Source organism: Agrilus planipennis, unplaced genomic scaffold (genome assembly GCF_000699045.2).
Source record: "Agrilus planipennis isolate EAB-ADULT unplaced genomic scaffold, Apla_2.0 scaffold69, whole genome shotgun sequence".
NCBI lineage: Eukaryota > Metazoa > Arthropoda > Insecta > Coleoptera > Buprestidae > Agrilus > Agrilus planipennis.
The window spans coordinates 813,042-827,953 of NW_020438962.1; the positions used below are offsets into that span (position 1 = coordinate 813,042).

At 35.3% G+C, this 14,912-nt stretch overlaps 1 protein-coding gene across 1 annotated transcript in view; it reads left to right on the plus strand.

The window, feature by feature from the left end:
• Positions 1-14,278, plus strand: part of LOC108735796 (protein amalgam-like) — a 37,771-nt gene extending 23,493 nt beyond the window's left edge. Inside the window, exons 3-8 of the mRNA XM_018467954.1 lie at positions 405-602; positions 7,040-7,161; positions 8,283-8,433; positions 12,525-12,622; positions 12,685-12,984; positions 13,907-14,278. Coding sequence (XP_018323456.1) covers positions 405-602; positions 7,040-7,161; positions 8,283-8,433; positions 12,525-12,622; positions 12,685-12,984; positions 13,907-14,278 — 1,241 coding nt within the window. The remainder of the gene's footprint in view (positions 1-404; positions 603-7,039; positions 7,162-8,282; positions 8,434-12,524; positions 12,623-12,684; positions 12,985-13,906) is intronic.
• The last annotated feature ends 634 nt before the right edge of the window (positions 14,279-14,912 follow it).

Sequence of the window (14,912 nt, forward strand, 5' to 3'; positions counted from 1 at the left end):
CAAAAATTTTATGAGCGTGGAATTATGCTACTACCAGAAAGATGGCAAAAGGTGTTGGACCAGAACGGTCAATATATAATTTAATAAAGTATTTGTTTATTATACGAAAACTGTCTTTCATTTCCACAAAAAAAAAAAACGAAATGACTTTCCGAACAACCCTATACATAATGCAATCCCAACTTTTTTACCACGAGATCTAGTAGATTCCTTAGTCAAAATTCTCCTCCAAATCCATAAAATAATATCATACCAGTTTCAGGAATAACATAAAAGAAAACTCACCGAAATATTAAGCACATTGATACGTAACATTGAACGTTATCTGTCTGCCCAAATTCATGACCATCGTCTATGTCCATTCCTAGAATGACACTGCTCATTACTATCTCTCTTTCTTTCAGGTTCATTAGTGATTGTATGGAGAAAGGGTCCAACATTGATTGCTGCAGGTCAGCATACCATTTCGAGTGACCACAGGTATTCCTTGCTAGGACACAACTTACAAATTAAAGACGTCAAGACGGAAGACCAAGGCGACTACACCTGCCAAATAGGAGACGGGACATATGGGGACTTGATCCACACGATAGAAATCTTGAGTAAGACTTTTTCAAAGTATTGTCCACGTTTTCATGGGTATTCCACGGTAAAAATTTTGTCAAACATCAAATTCTTTTTGGCAATTGTTTATTCGTTCACCAATATTGAATTTGAGGAGAATACGTTTAGATCTCCTTATTACATAGCAAGTCTCCTTGATCATTTTACTGTAGTGATGCGTGATGATACTAAAATTCTTCTATTATTGTCTGCATCATCTTTTTATTAAAGTTGCATTCCTTAGAACTCCATGGATATTCCACAGTAATAATTTGTCAAACATCAAATTCCTTTTGGCAATTGTTTATTCATTCACCAATTTTGAATTTGAGGAGAATACGTTTAGATCTCCTTATTACATAGCAAGTCTTCTTGTTCATTTTACAGTGGTGATACTGAAATTCTTCTAATATTGTTTGCATCATCTTTTTCATAAAGTTGGTTCCTTAGAATTCCTCCATTAGTTGAAGTTTTCATGGATATTCCACAGAAATGATTTGTAAAAAATCAAATTCTTTTTGGTAATTGTTTCTTCGTTCACCAAATTTGAATTTGAGCAGAATAATTTTATATCTCCTTATTACAGTCTTTACATAGCAAGTTTCCTTGTTCATTTTACTGTAGTGATGCTTCGTGATACTGAATTTCTTCTATTATTGTCTGCATCATCTTTTTATTAAAGTTGCATTCCTTAGAATTCCTTCATTAGTTGAAGTTTTTATGAATATTCCACAGTAAATTTTGTCAAACATCAAATTCTTTTTGGCAATTGTTTCTTCGTTCACCAATTTTGAATTTGAGCAGAATAATTTTAGGTCTCCTTATTACAGTCTTTACATAGCAAGTCTCCTTGTTCATTTTCCATAATGATACGTGGTGGTAGTAAGTTTCTTCTATCATTATTTGCTTCATCTTAAAATTGATTCCTTAGAATTAGAATTTCTTCATTAGTTCAAACTTCATCTCCCTTTAGCATTTGTCGAAATAAATTGTAGCAATCAAAGTAAATTAAATGTTTCACTTCAAAATTGACTTGTGCGAAATTCACATCATCCTTCTCCATTAATTTACTCCAGAAATTGGAGCGATTCCCGTGAGTATTTTTGACGACTGAAGTAAATAATTGTTGTGCATGTAAATGCCAAAGAAAAAGGACGAAAGATCCTCGAGAACGTTTGACAATAAAAGTCTTAAGAGGTTGGTGGTACACAAAGAACTTGCACGTTTTAAGTACGTCACTTGTACGAATCTTACCCTCTCTTGCCCTTTTGCTAGTTCGATTGTTGGCTTGTTCGTAAAGTGAATGCAAATTAGGCGATTTTGCAATTTAAATTCGCAATCAACTCCCAACCTTAACATTAATATTCATATTCGTCTAAAAACCCACGGGAACCAGCTACATCACTTCGCCTGAGCATTAATATAGTTTGCGAATGCTGAAGTAGTTGCCTTACATGATCGAAACGATGTCGGGGACGCCCCAAACGCCTTTTCGACATCAAGGCATCTATCTTTTGATGTCCCTCCATCTACCACACATATATCATCAATTAAAACCCGTGGGAGGCGTGAGTCTGTTAGTCTGTATGTTTGCTGCTGTTAAACTGGAGAACCTGTGGATATTTTTTGATGGAACTTCTACTGTTACGAAGAATATTGTCTTTAAACAGTTCTCGATGCCGTTGTTGCACTAATTATTGACATTAGGTATATCTTAAAAAGTCACTCATTAATTTTTGACCGAATTTTTACTACTTATCGCAGAGAAGCATTTGGAAGAAATTGGAAGAATAGAATTTTGAACCTCAAAATTGCAATATTACAAAAATAGTGCCTACGTTTGAGATTAATATTATTTTGAGGTGAACCATTAATGAGTAATATCTATTGATGGCTGTTTTTATTATTTAGTATTGTTATTAAGGGAACAATAGAACGCAATGGGGTCGTGGTAACATGAAATATTTATTAAATCTCGCACAAACAGTAATTAGAATGCAAATTGAGCTTGCGGTGTGCATATCAAGCAGGCGTCGCCAAATATTGTGTGACATATGTCGCGTACGTCGCGCTTTTGATCACGTACGTCATGAATCATGAACATCTACCTTTGAATTTTGCATACAAAGTGTTCACTTACCGACGCCTCTGCCGGAATTTTTGATTCGAAACCTTTCGGTATTGATTTTCGAAAACAAATGAATATCAGATTGATCTTTACATTCCTGTGCGTTGGCACCATCCACACTAGAAATAACAACAGATACATTAGTTTTGGACCATACTGTACAATTATTTCTGGTTTATCAAAAGGGTAAGTATACTTCATTTACTTTCTCTAGTGATTTGCCCCTTCCAGTGTCTTGAATGCGCGCTGGCAAAATCGTATAGGTAGGGAGAAAACAGCTCATTATACTCTCGACTCTTGATCATTAAACGTACTTTTCCATACAGTACCTGCCAAAATTTTTGTTCAATCATGAATAGTAGTGCGAGTCGAAAACAAGCGTTAAAGCCTTTAATATGTCTTCAAATATAAATAAACATCTCGTTGATATTTTCAGTAGTAAATGGTACCGATAACAGCACATTTGAGCAATGCAATTGTAGTGGATAAAATGGTCAATTTTTCTGTGCAGTACTGTACGGATTGTACGCTCCTCACCGGTTAAGAGTTTGACCGAGAGTTGTCTCCTTCCTTTTCTGGCCTAGTGCTGTTCTTTTCTACTTTGCGCCGGTCAAACTGAAGGTCACATCGCTACAGAAAGTAAACGAAGTATAACATAATACATAATAGTTTTTGGTGAATCTTCACCTTATCACATTGTGTAAAAGATCAAAGCCAAAATAGGGTTGTAAATAATAATTATTGATGTAAAACCAACACCAAGCAACTTTTTTAAATGACTCCTATTGAATATATTCGAAAGATGGCATGAATTTTTTTTGAAATACTTGTGAATAACTAAAAATATTAATTGCTTAATAAAATTACCAACCCGGAGACAATGCAAATTCTTGTATGAAGTATTTCTCATGCTAGGAAGTCGACGCATATTAGATATGCATTGATTTTGAGTTAATAGGAGCTTCAAGTCTAGGGTCTCAAGTGATTGAATTAACCGCAGCAAATGCAGGGCACATACTAATTAAATTATATTACTACATCGATCCACGACTAAATACATAACTTAATTTTTGTGCCACCGCAAACAAAATTATGAGAGTTATTACAGATTATATTTACTGGTTATAACCTGCTACAATGTAATAGGTTTATCTGAAGTTTGCTTCATATTTGTCCTTAATCTTCCTCGTACTACTACCACCTATATCTTATTACGAAAAACAAATCTAATATTGAAGAAGATTGCAAATAAATGTTACGTACTCTTTTTCACTTACATACTTGCCAATTTTATTGTTTAACAAAATGAATATTGAACCAACCAAATCACACATCAATTAGCCAAAATGTTGTAAACTTCTGATTCGGATTCAGATGATGCTGGACGTGGACTATCGCTTCAGTAAACAAAGCGAATTTTAATCGTTAATAACTGAAGAACTACAAAATCAAAAACTCCTAAAGGTCTAAAGTAAGACTTCCAAACGTCCCACGACGTCATGACAACTATATTTGGATATTTTGCATTCACTAAAATTAATTACATCTTGTTTCAAGTGATAGCAGCTTGTCGTCATTCACACGAAACCAAAGCAATCGAAGCTTCGATAGGAATTACAATCAACATTCCAATTATTGTGCATTTGACTGGCCTTAATCCAATTTTACTTACATTACATAATATGTAGTGAGCAAACACACGGATATAATCGGTGTAACGCACAGAATAAACTTGTGATCGCACCAATTCAATAATAATAATCAAAATTAACAGCATCTTCTTGTAGTAGTCCAATTTGCGAGAGGCATATTGCAGGTGTACTTTGACGGTTGGATCACGATGATAACGAATGATGTGAATAATTAATTACTATAAAAGCATCGAATCATCTATGCAAGAACGATCAAAGAGACTGATGGATTAGTAACCGTAAAAAGAATACTTTGATAGAAGGAGATCCATATTTATGTATATCGTAGTGAGTATTCTGCAAATGGAGAACTTGAAGTTTTGTATTGAGGAAATGTAATGATTGATAATCTCGCTACTGGGGTCTTCATGTAAACGAAGCAGTAAGACCATAGCTAATCAGCCCACAAAAATGATGACTTGGTGAGGAAATTCTAAAATATTTGTGAACATTTTCTGCATTCAAAACTAATCATCATCGAAAGATCGTCAGTCCTAAGACTGGTTGGACACGCACCTCCACTCTTTTCTATCCTGAGCTAATCTTCGCATTCCCCTAAAATCAGAACATCCCACATTCTTAACTGTTTTCGAACAGTAATCTAATCTAGGTCTACCTCTACTCCTTTTTTCGCTTCTAATATGTCTTTACACTAGACTTTCATGCCTGAGAAGGTAAAACCCATCTCGCCTATTTTTTATTAACTTTCATAGAGCCCCTTGTTCTCCTATTCTTTCTAATTCCTCTTCATTTCTAACCTTCTCTATCCACGGTATCCTCATCATTCGTCTGTAACACCACATTTTCTAAATTAACCCTTCGCGAGCACAGAAGTGACTTCTTTTTATTGAAAGCGACTCGACCTTGGGCTATCCTTTGCTTTATATCCCTACTACTCCTTCCGTCCTGACTTATCTGACTTCCTAGATACCATAAAACAGCCACTTCTTCTAATCTTTCTTTTAGTAATAAATACTTTTATTTCAATCAAACGAATATTCTTACATTTGGTTATGACTTTGGTACTAATTTTGAACTTAACCGTTGGAAAGTAGGATTGACCAACCTTTGGTACCAATTTTGAGCTTGACCTTCGGATAGTAGGATTGACCAACCTTTGGTACCAATTTTGAACTTAATCTTTATATAGTAGGATTGACCAACCTTTGGTACCAATTTTGAACTTAATCTTTAGATAGTAGGATTGACCAACCTTTGGTACCAATTTTGAACTTGACCATTAGATGGTAAAATTGACCAACCTTTGGTACCAATTTTGAACTTGACCATTAGATGGTAAAATTGACCAACCTTTGGTACCAATTTTGAACTTAATTGGAGAGTAGTATTGACCAGCCTTTGGTACCAATTTTGAACTTAACCTTTGGAGAGTAGTATTGACCAACCTTTGGTACCAATTTTGAACTTAACCTTTGACTAGTAGTACTGACCAACCTTTGGTACCAATTTTGAATTTAACTTTTGGATAACAGGATTGACCAATAACTCTTCTATGTGAAATTGAGAATAAATTTTCAGTTTCAATCATGATAACTGTCTTTTCACTGAAGGCTCTTCGTTCCAAAGTATCCAACGACGTTTGGTAGAAGTTCTACGAAATTAAAGTTCACAAACTGCTTGATTCCAGATGAATATTAATACGGCAGCTGTGTAACAGCGGTGACGTAGTAATATTAGACTCGACACAGGGGCGGAACAGGGTGGTAATGGAGGGGGTGTAGGTTTAACATAATGTAATTAAAATGCAAATTCCCGTATAAGGGAAGTGGAATATCCAATGAAGTCTGTGCTGTTCTGCAGATAATACAATTCCATGTAAATAGCACGGGGGGGGAGGGAAATATCATGCAGTGTAATAAATAAAGGAAAATTAAGACACCAGATTCATATAATGGAATTTAAGAGTATGGACTCAAAAAGGGGTAAAACAATTTTTTACTATTTGACTTAAAAACTTTTTATCGCAATGGGATTGGATATTGGTAACGAACAGTCGACCACCAGAAGCACAATCATAAATGAACCCTTTAAAATATCAGGTCTGTCAGAAATGAATTCAAAAAAGCACAAAGTTACTGGAATGGAAAGAAAACTGTTCTTACTTATTACAGTTTGTTAACAAAAATTTCTCAATTATACTTGAGCGATTTGTTATCTAAAACAGAAAAATTTCGACCACCAAATGTCAAGTCCACAGAAAAGAATTTAAAAGTCTTGCCAAAAAGGAAATCGTGCTTGGTTTCTACGGTCCTTTTACCAATATTTCTTAACAGTTCCTTGAAACTTTTTGTCGCAATTATGTACTTTGAGTATTCGCCATTTCAAACGTAAATACCTACAATATCCGCGTTCGTCTGGAGGTACAATTTGAAAGAGGACTTTTTAAATGTAACTTTTTATCGGGATTGATTCAAGAGCAGCAATTATTTCGGCCGCATAGAAAATCGAGGAAATCGCCGAGAGCTAAGCGGTACAACAAAGGGTAAAATGCATTGTGAGAGAGAGCGTAAGATATTCTCAGTATCTTTAATGCTTGCGCCGCTATTACCGGAAACTTCGCTGTATGGATAATAAACTTGTTCGTTATCTGTTCCAGTGCCTCCAAGCCTCCAAATGCTCCCATCAGACGAAGAAGTTATTGCCCGCAAGGGAGGTGCAGTTACGTTCGAGTGCCATGCTAGCGGCAATCCCGTACCGACTGTGCAATGGTCCAAAAAGGTGAGATAAAACACATTGTAAATGCCTCATCGACAAACGATTTTATAACTACTTAGCATATATCCCGTAACATTTAATGCCAAAACCCCGTAGGAATAACCAACAGAGTTTAAATTCAAAAGACTACTAGAGAACTCAACATTTTCTAGTTTCTTTGTTTCATAGTTTTACTCTGATCTATCTTATTGTTGGTTAATAATCCACTTCCTAAAAGCTATCTAAATAGAGTTTTCAGAGCTATGAATTTTTAATAGTGATTAATATTTAACATTAATTACAAATTATCTCAAATTAGTAAGGAAAACTTGTTGCTGCTGTTAAGCCCTCGTCGGGAATCGATCCCGGGACCTTTCGCATTACGTACCAATGCTTTTATCATTAGGCTACGAAAGGTTACAGCAGCAAGAACAACGAAAGTACTCTTAGTACGTTTTCAATTTTTCGTCATTAATTTGTAGTGGATAATAATTAAATTTATAAAAAATTTCAAAAGTTTAGTCCAAGCACATCAGTCAACGATCTACTTGTCGAATTCACTGTAACCCTTAAAGTCTGAATACGTTGTTTTGCCCTTAGTTAAGGAAACTCCACGATTCCAACCAAAATCCTCATCATTCTTCTTCTTCCCCTATTTCTTGATGTGATTGCAGCCTTAAAACTGAAGATTACTATTTCAATCTTTTGTAAATGTTCGTCTGAACAATACATGTTTTCTGAGTTAACCAAAGTCCAAAGGATTTCAAAGGAAACCTTCATGGTCTTTTAGGTTAATTCAACATTCAGTGCTTTTTACGTGTGTGTTATTTTGAACAACTCAGCTAATCCAATTCCCAAAACCTCCAAATATAATATTCAAGAATTTAGATAGACTATGAGGCAGTATTCACAACGTTTGAGCCCAAAAGAAAGCCAAAATCAGTTATTTGCTTCTTCAATTCTTCAAATATCCAAACCTCCAATGATCATCATCATCAGATAAACTCCATTTTGAATTTAAATACAAATCTGCTGACTTTTGGTCAGTCCAAATCTTCATAAGTCACTAGTTAACTTCATTATTTTATTACGATATCAAAACTCAAAAAGGAATCGTTTTTGGGCATCATTTTTTTCCATTTCAGGATGCCCTTCTACCATCTGGATTACAGGTTGAAACAGGCTTCAGTCTAAGCCTTTCCCACATTGAGAGGAGAGACTCAGGAGTTTACCAGTGTACTGCTTCCAATGGTATTGGTCAACCTATAACGGCAACCATAAGGCTACATGTTCTTTGTGAGTGACACCATCAACCATATTTTCTTGCCCTGTTTTCTACATTTTGTATTAAAGTCATCCAGTGAATTGGTGTTTATAATTATCACCCAAATCACAAAAGAACTTAAAGTCATAATGAGATTCCAAAGGGAATAGTATCTAAATAGATGCGCAATTGTCTAATGTCATTACAATCAGTAGATACAAAAACAAATGAACCGAATTATAGTAAAAATTCAAGAAAAAATGCTACTTTTGTGTCCCTTGGTTGATGTCGCTCTAATATTTGTTTTTATAAAACGCTTTGATACATTTGCAACAGAATGTACCAGTTTATCAACTTGCTCTTTAGTAATTAAAGCCTATCATACAGCGTATGTACAATAAAAGAGACAAATAGAAGTGAATAACGCTAGTTTCTGGGAATTATTCCATCTGCCATTACATTAATGAATTTTATGGAATGTATCTCAAAACATCCACCGCTTCTCGGATGTAAAACGGTTAGTCCCCTACCTGCCTGGGGTTTCGCTCATAGTTAAATGCGAGCATCAGTTTCAGCTGAGTGGTTTTTCTACATTTAAAATTTTATAATCGGCTTGCCAAATGGAGAAAACGCAATAAGGCAAATATTTCGATTTCAAACGCATAGTATCGAAGCAACTTTAGTAATGTATATTATTTAGACGACCTCATCATAGCCCTTCATGCCTGAGAAGGTGTCCTACCAACCTATCTCGGTGATTTTTTATTGACTTTCATAGAGTCGTCTGTTCTCCTATTCTTTCTAATACCTCTTCATTTCTAACCTTCTCTATCCACGGTATCCTCATCATTCGCCTGTAACCCTACATTGCGAACGCTTCTCCGCCGCGTCCACCGTCCATGTTTCGCACCCGTACAACTCCGTGGTCCAGACATACCCAAGTGTCTTCTTTTTATTGAAGGCGACTCGACCCTGCGCTATCCCCTGCTTTATATCCCTACTACTCCTTCCGTCCTGACTTATCTGACTTCCTAGATACCTAAAATCAGCCGTTTCTTCCAATCTTTCGTTTCCTGTCTTTGTATTTCCTCTTTCCCTACTGTTTCTTCCCTTACATACCAGAAGATCATTTTGTTTCAATATTTTGTAAATGTTTCTTTCATTAATTCATATTTTCTCAGTTAATCAGAGTCCAAAGGTTTCCAAAAAAAAATTCCGATTTAAACCATAAGTGAGTGCTTTTGTTCTTATCTCAATATTTTGTAAATGGTATTGTCAACAATTCATTTTGCCTTTATTTAATCCAATGTCCAAAAGTTTTGCAAAAAAGAAATCCTTATTAAGACGTACTTTACGATATCCAAAAACAAACCTAAAGACCATAAAGATAGTAAATTTGTAACTTAGAACAATCAGGCTGATAACTGTAGTAAACAATGTTAATTATCAAAAAATATTAGTAGTACATTATGAAGAGGACCTACATCCAACCTGCAGAAAAACGAGTCTAAAATTAAGCCCTCATATGAAAGTACATTCCATATCCCAAAATTTCGAACTAACCCAAATCGTCTATAATCCTTATAGTCCTTTTGCATTTTTCCCTTACGTCTTTTTCAAAAATCAGTTAAATATGACAACAGTTCATATTAATAAGCATAAGTTTCAATCCCCAATGCACTGGACTGAAATGAAATAATCTCATCAGGATTATCTATGGTCCTTTGGACCATCAAAACCGCAAACCTCGCTTACAGGATTACAGAAATGCAATACTCCCGCAAGCCCCACTGTATTTGACCATTCGTCCGTGCTTGATGATACGTCGCTACTTGCTAATATCCATGTGCACATTTTCGGCATAATAAATATAATGCGCTATCTGTAGCAGGAACCATAGTTATCGCATCTGATTACAATTTTGAAATAGATAAATTGGTTACACGTCATTATTACGAGAACGAATGACGATTGTAGCATTAAATTACAATGAATTTTATCAACCATCGTGGATTAATGGATTTGAGTTTTGCAACAGTTTCTGCGGATACATTTGCTATTATTACAATAATTTTCTATGTATTAGGGTCGAATCGCCTTTAACAAAAAGAAGTCACTTCTATGCGAGATAGGTTGACAGGTCACCTTCCAGTCATAGGAACGACTTCTTTTTATTGAAGGCAACTCGACCCTGCGCTATCCTCTGCTTTATATCCCTACTACTCCTTCCGTCCTGACTTATCTGACTTCCTAGATACCTAAAATCAGCCAGTCCTTCTAATCTTTCGTCTCCTATCTTTATATTTTCTCTTTCTCTACTTTTTCTTCTCTAGCATACCAGTATTTTTGTGTTATTTATTTTCATACAATACTGTTTAGTCAAGACGTGTCCAGCCAGCGATTATGATAATTAAAAAAATTGCTACTTGAATTTTTTTCAAAAAAACCGCCCTGAAGGTGTCAAACATTGTTTTCTGTAACTTTAAAGATAACTGAGATACAGCGTCTAAAATTTTTACTCAATTGAAAACTTAATAATACCTATTACAAGAGAGAGAATTAAGGTAAAACTACTGATAGAAACAAATCCCTGTTTAGAACAACTACAAACTATAATAAACACATTTTTATCCAAAGTACTACAAACTATTGCATAAATTTCGTTAACTAATATTTGTTTTTCTTTAAGGGTGGTAGATAGTTGTGCTAAATAACGTTAAGTCGAACTTGGTTTTATTTTGAAATCTTAAAGTACATACTCATAAATTCAATTATTTTGAAATACAATCACTTAACGATGCGTCGAATAGCGTTTACTTTTTCAATGTACTTCCTCCAATACATTTTACTACCCTACTTGTCAATATCACACACCACTTACTGCCCCAATGCTCGTTTAACTCGTACCCTTGACTGAATCCATTAGCTATGTATATAACGCTGAACTAACAACCACCATACGATAGATTTCCTACATGCTACATTCGAATTTTTGTCAACAATCTCACAAACTTTCTAAAATTGTTAGCATTTTATTTTGTTACTAAACTCGTTTAAAGTTTTGCTTTTAACAAGTCTATTTGTGGCAGTCTATGTTGTCACAGTTTGATATTATACAATTCTATAAATATTTCGTCACTACAATTTGGCTTTATTTACAACAAGTATCACAATACGTCAGGAAGAGATGTAGCTTAATTGGTAAAGGGGTGGACTATATGCTAGACTGTCGCAGGTTCAAACCTACACCTAGCAATTTTTAAAAAAGGCGTTTTTCAGAAATAAAAAATTAAAGCTAGATGTAAACCCTAGAGTTGTATTAGTCCAAAACAATCCAAATGCGCCTGTTACAGTTCTAGAATAATAAAAAGAGATAACCTTGTGGTTATTCACTAAATCTCTCTCCACAAATTTAGTTATAATTAAAAGAAGTTAGATTTACAGCTTGTGTGGGGTTATTCAAAAGGTAAAACTGTAAGGTATTGTTAATTCTTCCTTAGATAATTAATAGTAAATAATTTAGACAGAATTGACCGCTGTTTCTACAATGCTTTCAAATAAACCCTCAAACGTTTTGTCTTTACGCGATTTAAAGTAAAGTCAAGAATACTTGATGGTGGAATTGTAATTGCCGCTAAAGTTAAAATTAAATTGTAAGAAAAGGAGACTCAGTTGTTTCCGTTACCTGGAGCATTTCTCGAAAGTAATATAATTCAAAACTTTTGTACCTCATTCGCCGCTCTATGCGCAAATGGATGCTGCTATTTGGGACATTTTAATTTGGAATTCTGGAGGTACGACAAGTTTTAATCCATACTTAAAAAACAGCACGGTATAATTCTGTTTTGCGGATTGTTACCGCTTGATGAAGTCAACCCGTTTTATCCTTGTTTATTTAGTTTTTGTTGCTGATTAAGTAGATTTCAGAGAGTTAGTTTTAATCAAGCGTTTTCATATGAGGAATAAATTGAGAAAAGACTTAACAATATCGCCATTAAAAGAATAAAATGGTTACCTTTTCTGGTCTTGTAGATAGTCAATACCCGTCTTTCGTGATGGTGTTCTTTGTTCCCTTTTCTCCAGGATCTTATCTGAAAAAAAAACATATTGTATAAATTTACAGATTCTCCGGAAATCACTGTTGGTAGATCGTGGGTCAATTCCGCGGAGGGACTAGAAGCAAAACTGATATGCAATGTTGACGCTGACCCCCATGCAGAGGTAGGATTACTCTAAACTCCTAATAACTACGAGCAATTTTGAAATTAATTTTCGTTTTAAAGGTAATGTGGTATCAAGATTCTTTTCCTGTCCAAATGACAGACAGAAGGGTTACATCTTCAGCGACAAGATCACACATCCTGACAATTAAGAATGTTCAGCCGTCAGACTTCGGGAACTACAGCTGCGTTGCTGTAAATTCCGTAGGGAAGGAGAAGAGATATATAGAGTTGTCGGGAAGACCCGGGCCACCCCTCATAGTTAGTGGCGGCAGATCAAATCCAACCACCTACAAACTCACATGGAAAGTTCAAAGTGTCTTTCCTATCATTGAAGTGAGGATAATCTTCAGGCAACTTTTTGTGAGTGGTTTTTTCAATTTGTTAATCTTTTAATCAGTGAATTGACTTCAAAAAACTACTGTTGTTAAGTTTGTAAAAGAAAAACTTTGCACGTCAGCGAAAATTTCGTCGAAATAATGCGTTTTGTAGTTTAATATTCAAGGGACGTATGTCAATCACAAATTTCCCTCCTGCAAAATCTAAACAAGCCAATATTCAGCGCGCGTCTTCGCTCAAGTTTTTCCAAGAAAAAGAATAATAATCTCATTTTTTGTTTGGGGAAAGATTGAGGGGAAAACGACGGAGTCCTTTCTCTCTAACTTGCTACCTGCATCGACTTGTAATTCGCTTTCGGTGAAAACCGAAAGCGCGCCACTCAATTTAAGATAATAAATGTAAATTTATGACAGGCCCGCAGAAGAATGTCTTATTCATACACGATCTGGGCGAAAAATCCGGAAGGAAAGACAAAACGAACAAAAATTTACATCAATCAAATCAGAGAAGACAGATGCATAAGACATACCAACGTTAAAAACTTATTAACTTTTTATTACACTGTCATTTATCATCTCAAAATTTGATTTTAAACTGCAATATATACCTTAATCTAACAAATGGAGAAATAGCGCAGTCAGTTACGTGGTTGATTATAAAACAAGCGATCGCAGGTTCGAGTCTGTCGCGCAACACTTTACCAAAAAGCTTTTTCCGCATACTTCGGATTTCAAAACTTACTATAACAACCAAAGAGATATAATAATGGTGTTCGTATGCCCAAAAAAAGAACCTTGGAATTATTGTGAGGTCCTAAAAATTGTTAGAGAGATAGTATCAGAAGTGAGAAGTAAAATTTCACAGATAATTGTAACAAGTATTTGATGCAAATGTCTTTACCCTTTAATAGAACTTCTGAATAGTTGATAATGATTTTAATTTCTAGATGAATACCACCTACCATCAATCTGGTCGGTGGCATGACCTGATCGTTCAACCAAACGAAGCCAACTACAATTCCGAAAATAGTGACAGATTACAATGGTACAGGCTTCGAAATCTAAATCCGGACTCCGTATACGAATGTATAGTTCAAGCAAAAAATCAATACGGTTATGGAGACCAATCGATCCTTCACCAGTGGCTCACGTCTTCTCCTGGCAAAACGATCATCGAAATTAATTCAGGTGTTCAGGCCAACAACACATTCCTCGTCGTCTTCACTGCCATCGTTCTGGCATTGTTTAATAGTAATTATTATATTATTAAAACTGTTTCATACGAGAATTATGATAAGAGGCTTAAAATATATAAATAACGTAACAAGTGTTTTATTCCATTAAAAAACTTTCAATATTTAACTGAAGAGGGTCTTCTTCCAGCGTAGTCCGGAAGGACTGCTCACCCACCAGCATTATTACTAGCTGGTGGGAATAAAACGTCAAAATCTTTTTGGGTTTTTCTACCAGAAACTCAAAGATTTAGCGCATCTATAAACCAACCTATAAAAAGGTAAGTGACAGATCGTCTTTTTTTTTGTTCGACACCAACTAGACCGAATTAATTTCAATTTATTCCCTATTCGTTTGTGTCTACGTGTACGTATGTATGTTTGCGATTCAGCCAGGCAGGTGGCTTTTTGTTCTTTTACAAAGAGGCCGCTTGTTCAACTTGTAACCCTTTTCCAGTCCCCTCGTCCTTCAGAGGTTGCTGCTTTTTACCTCCGTCTCTCCCTCTGACGCCACCCCCACCGCCTGCCTTGCAACAAAACGTGTCTCAACAAAAGGTTAGGATTAACGTTGATTAAGATGAAAAGTGCTCTTCAAACGAAACCCAAACGGTAATTTGCGTGTAAATTCAGAAACAACCGCCGGAAGGGGTTGAGCTCTGATATTTCACCACCATAACCCGTCTAACATTAGATAGAAAAGGGAAACGATCGAAGAAGCTTT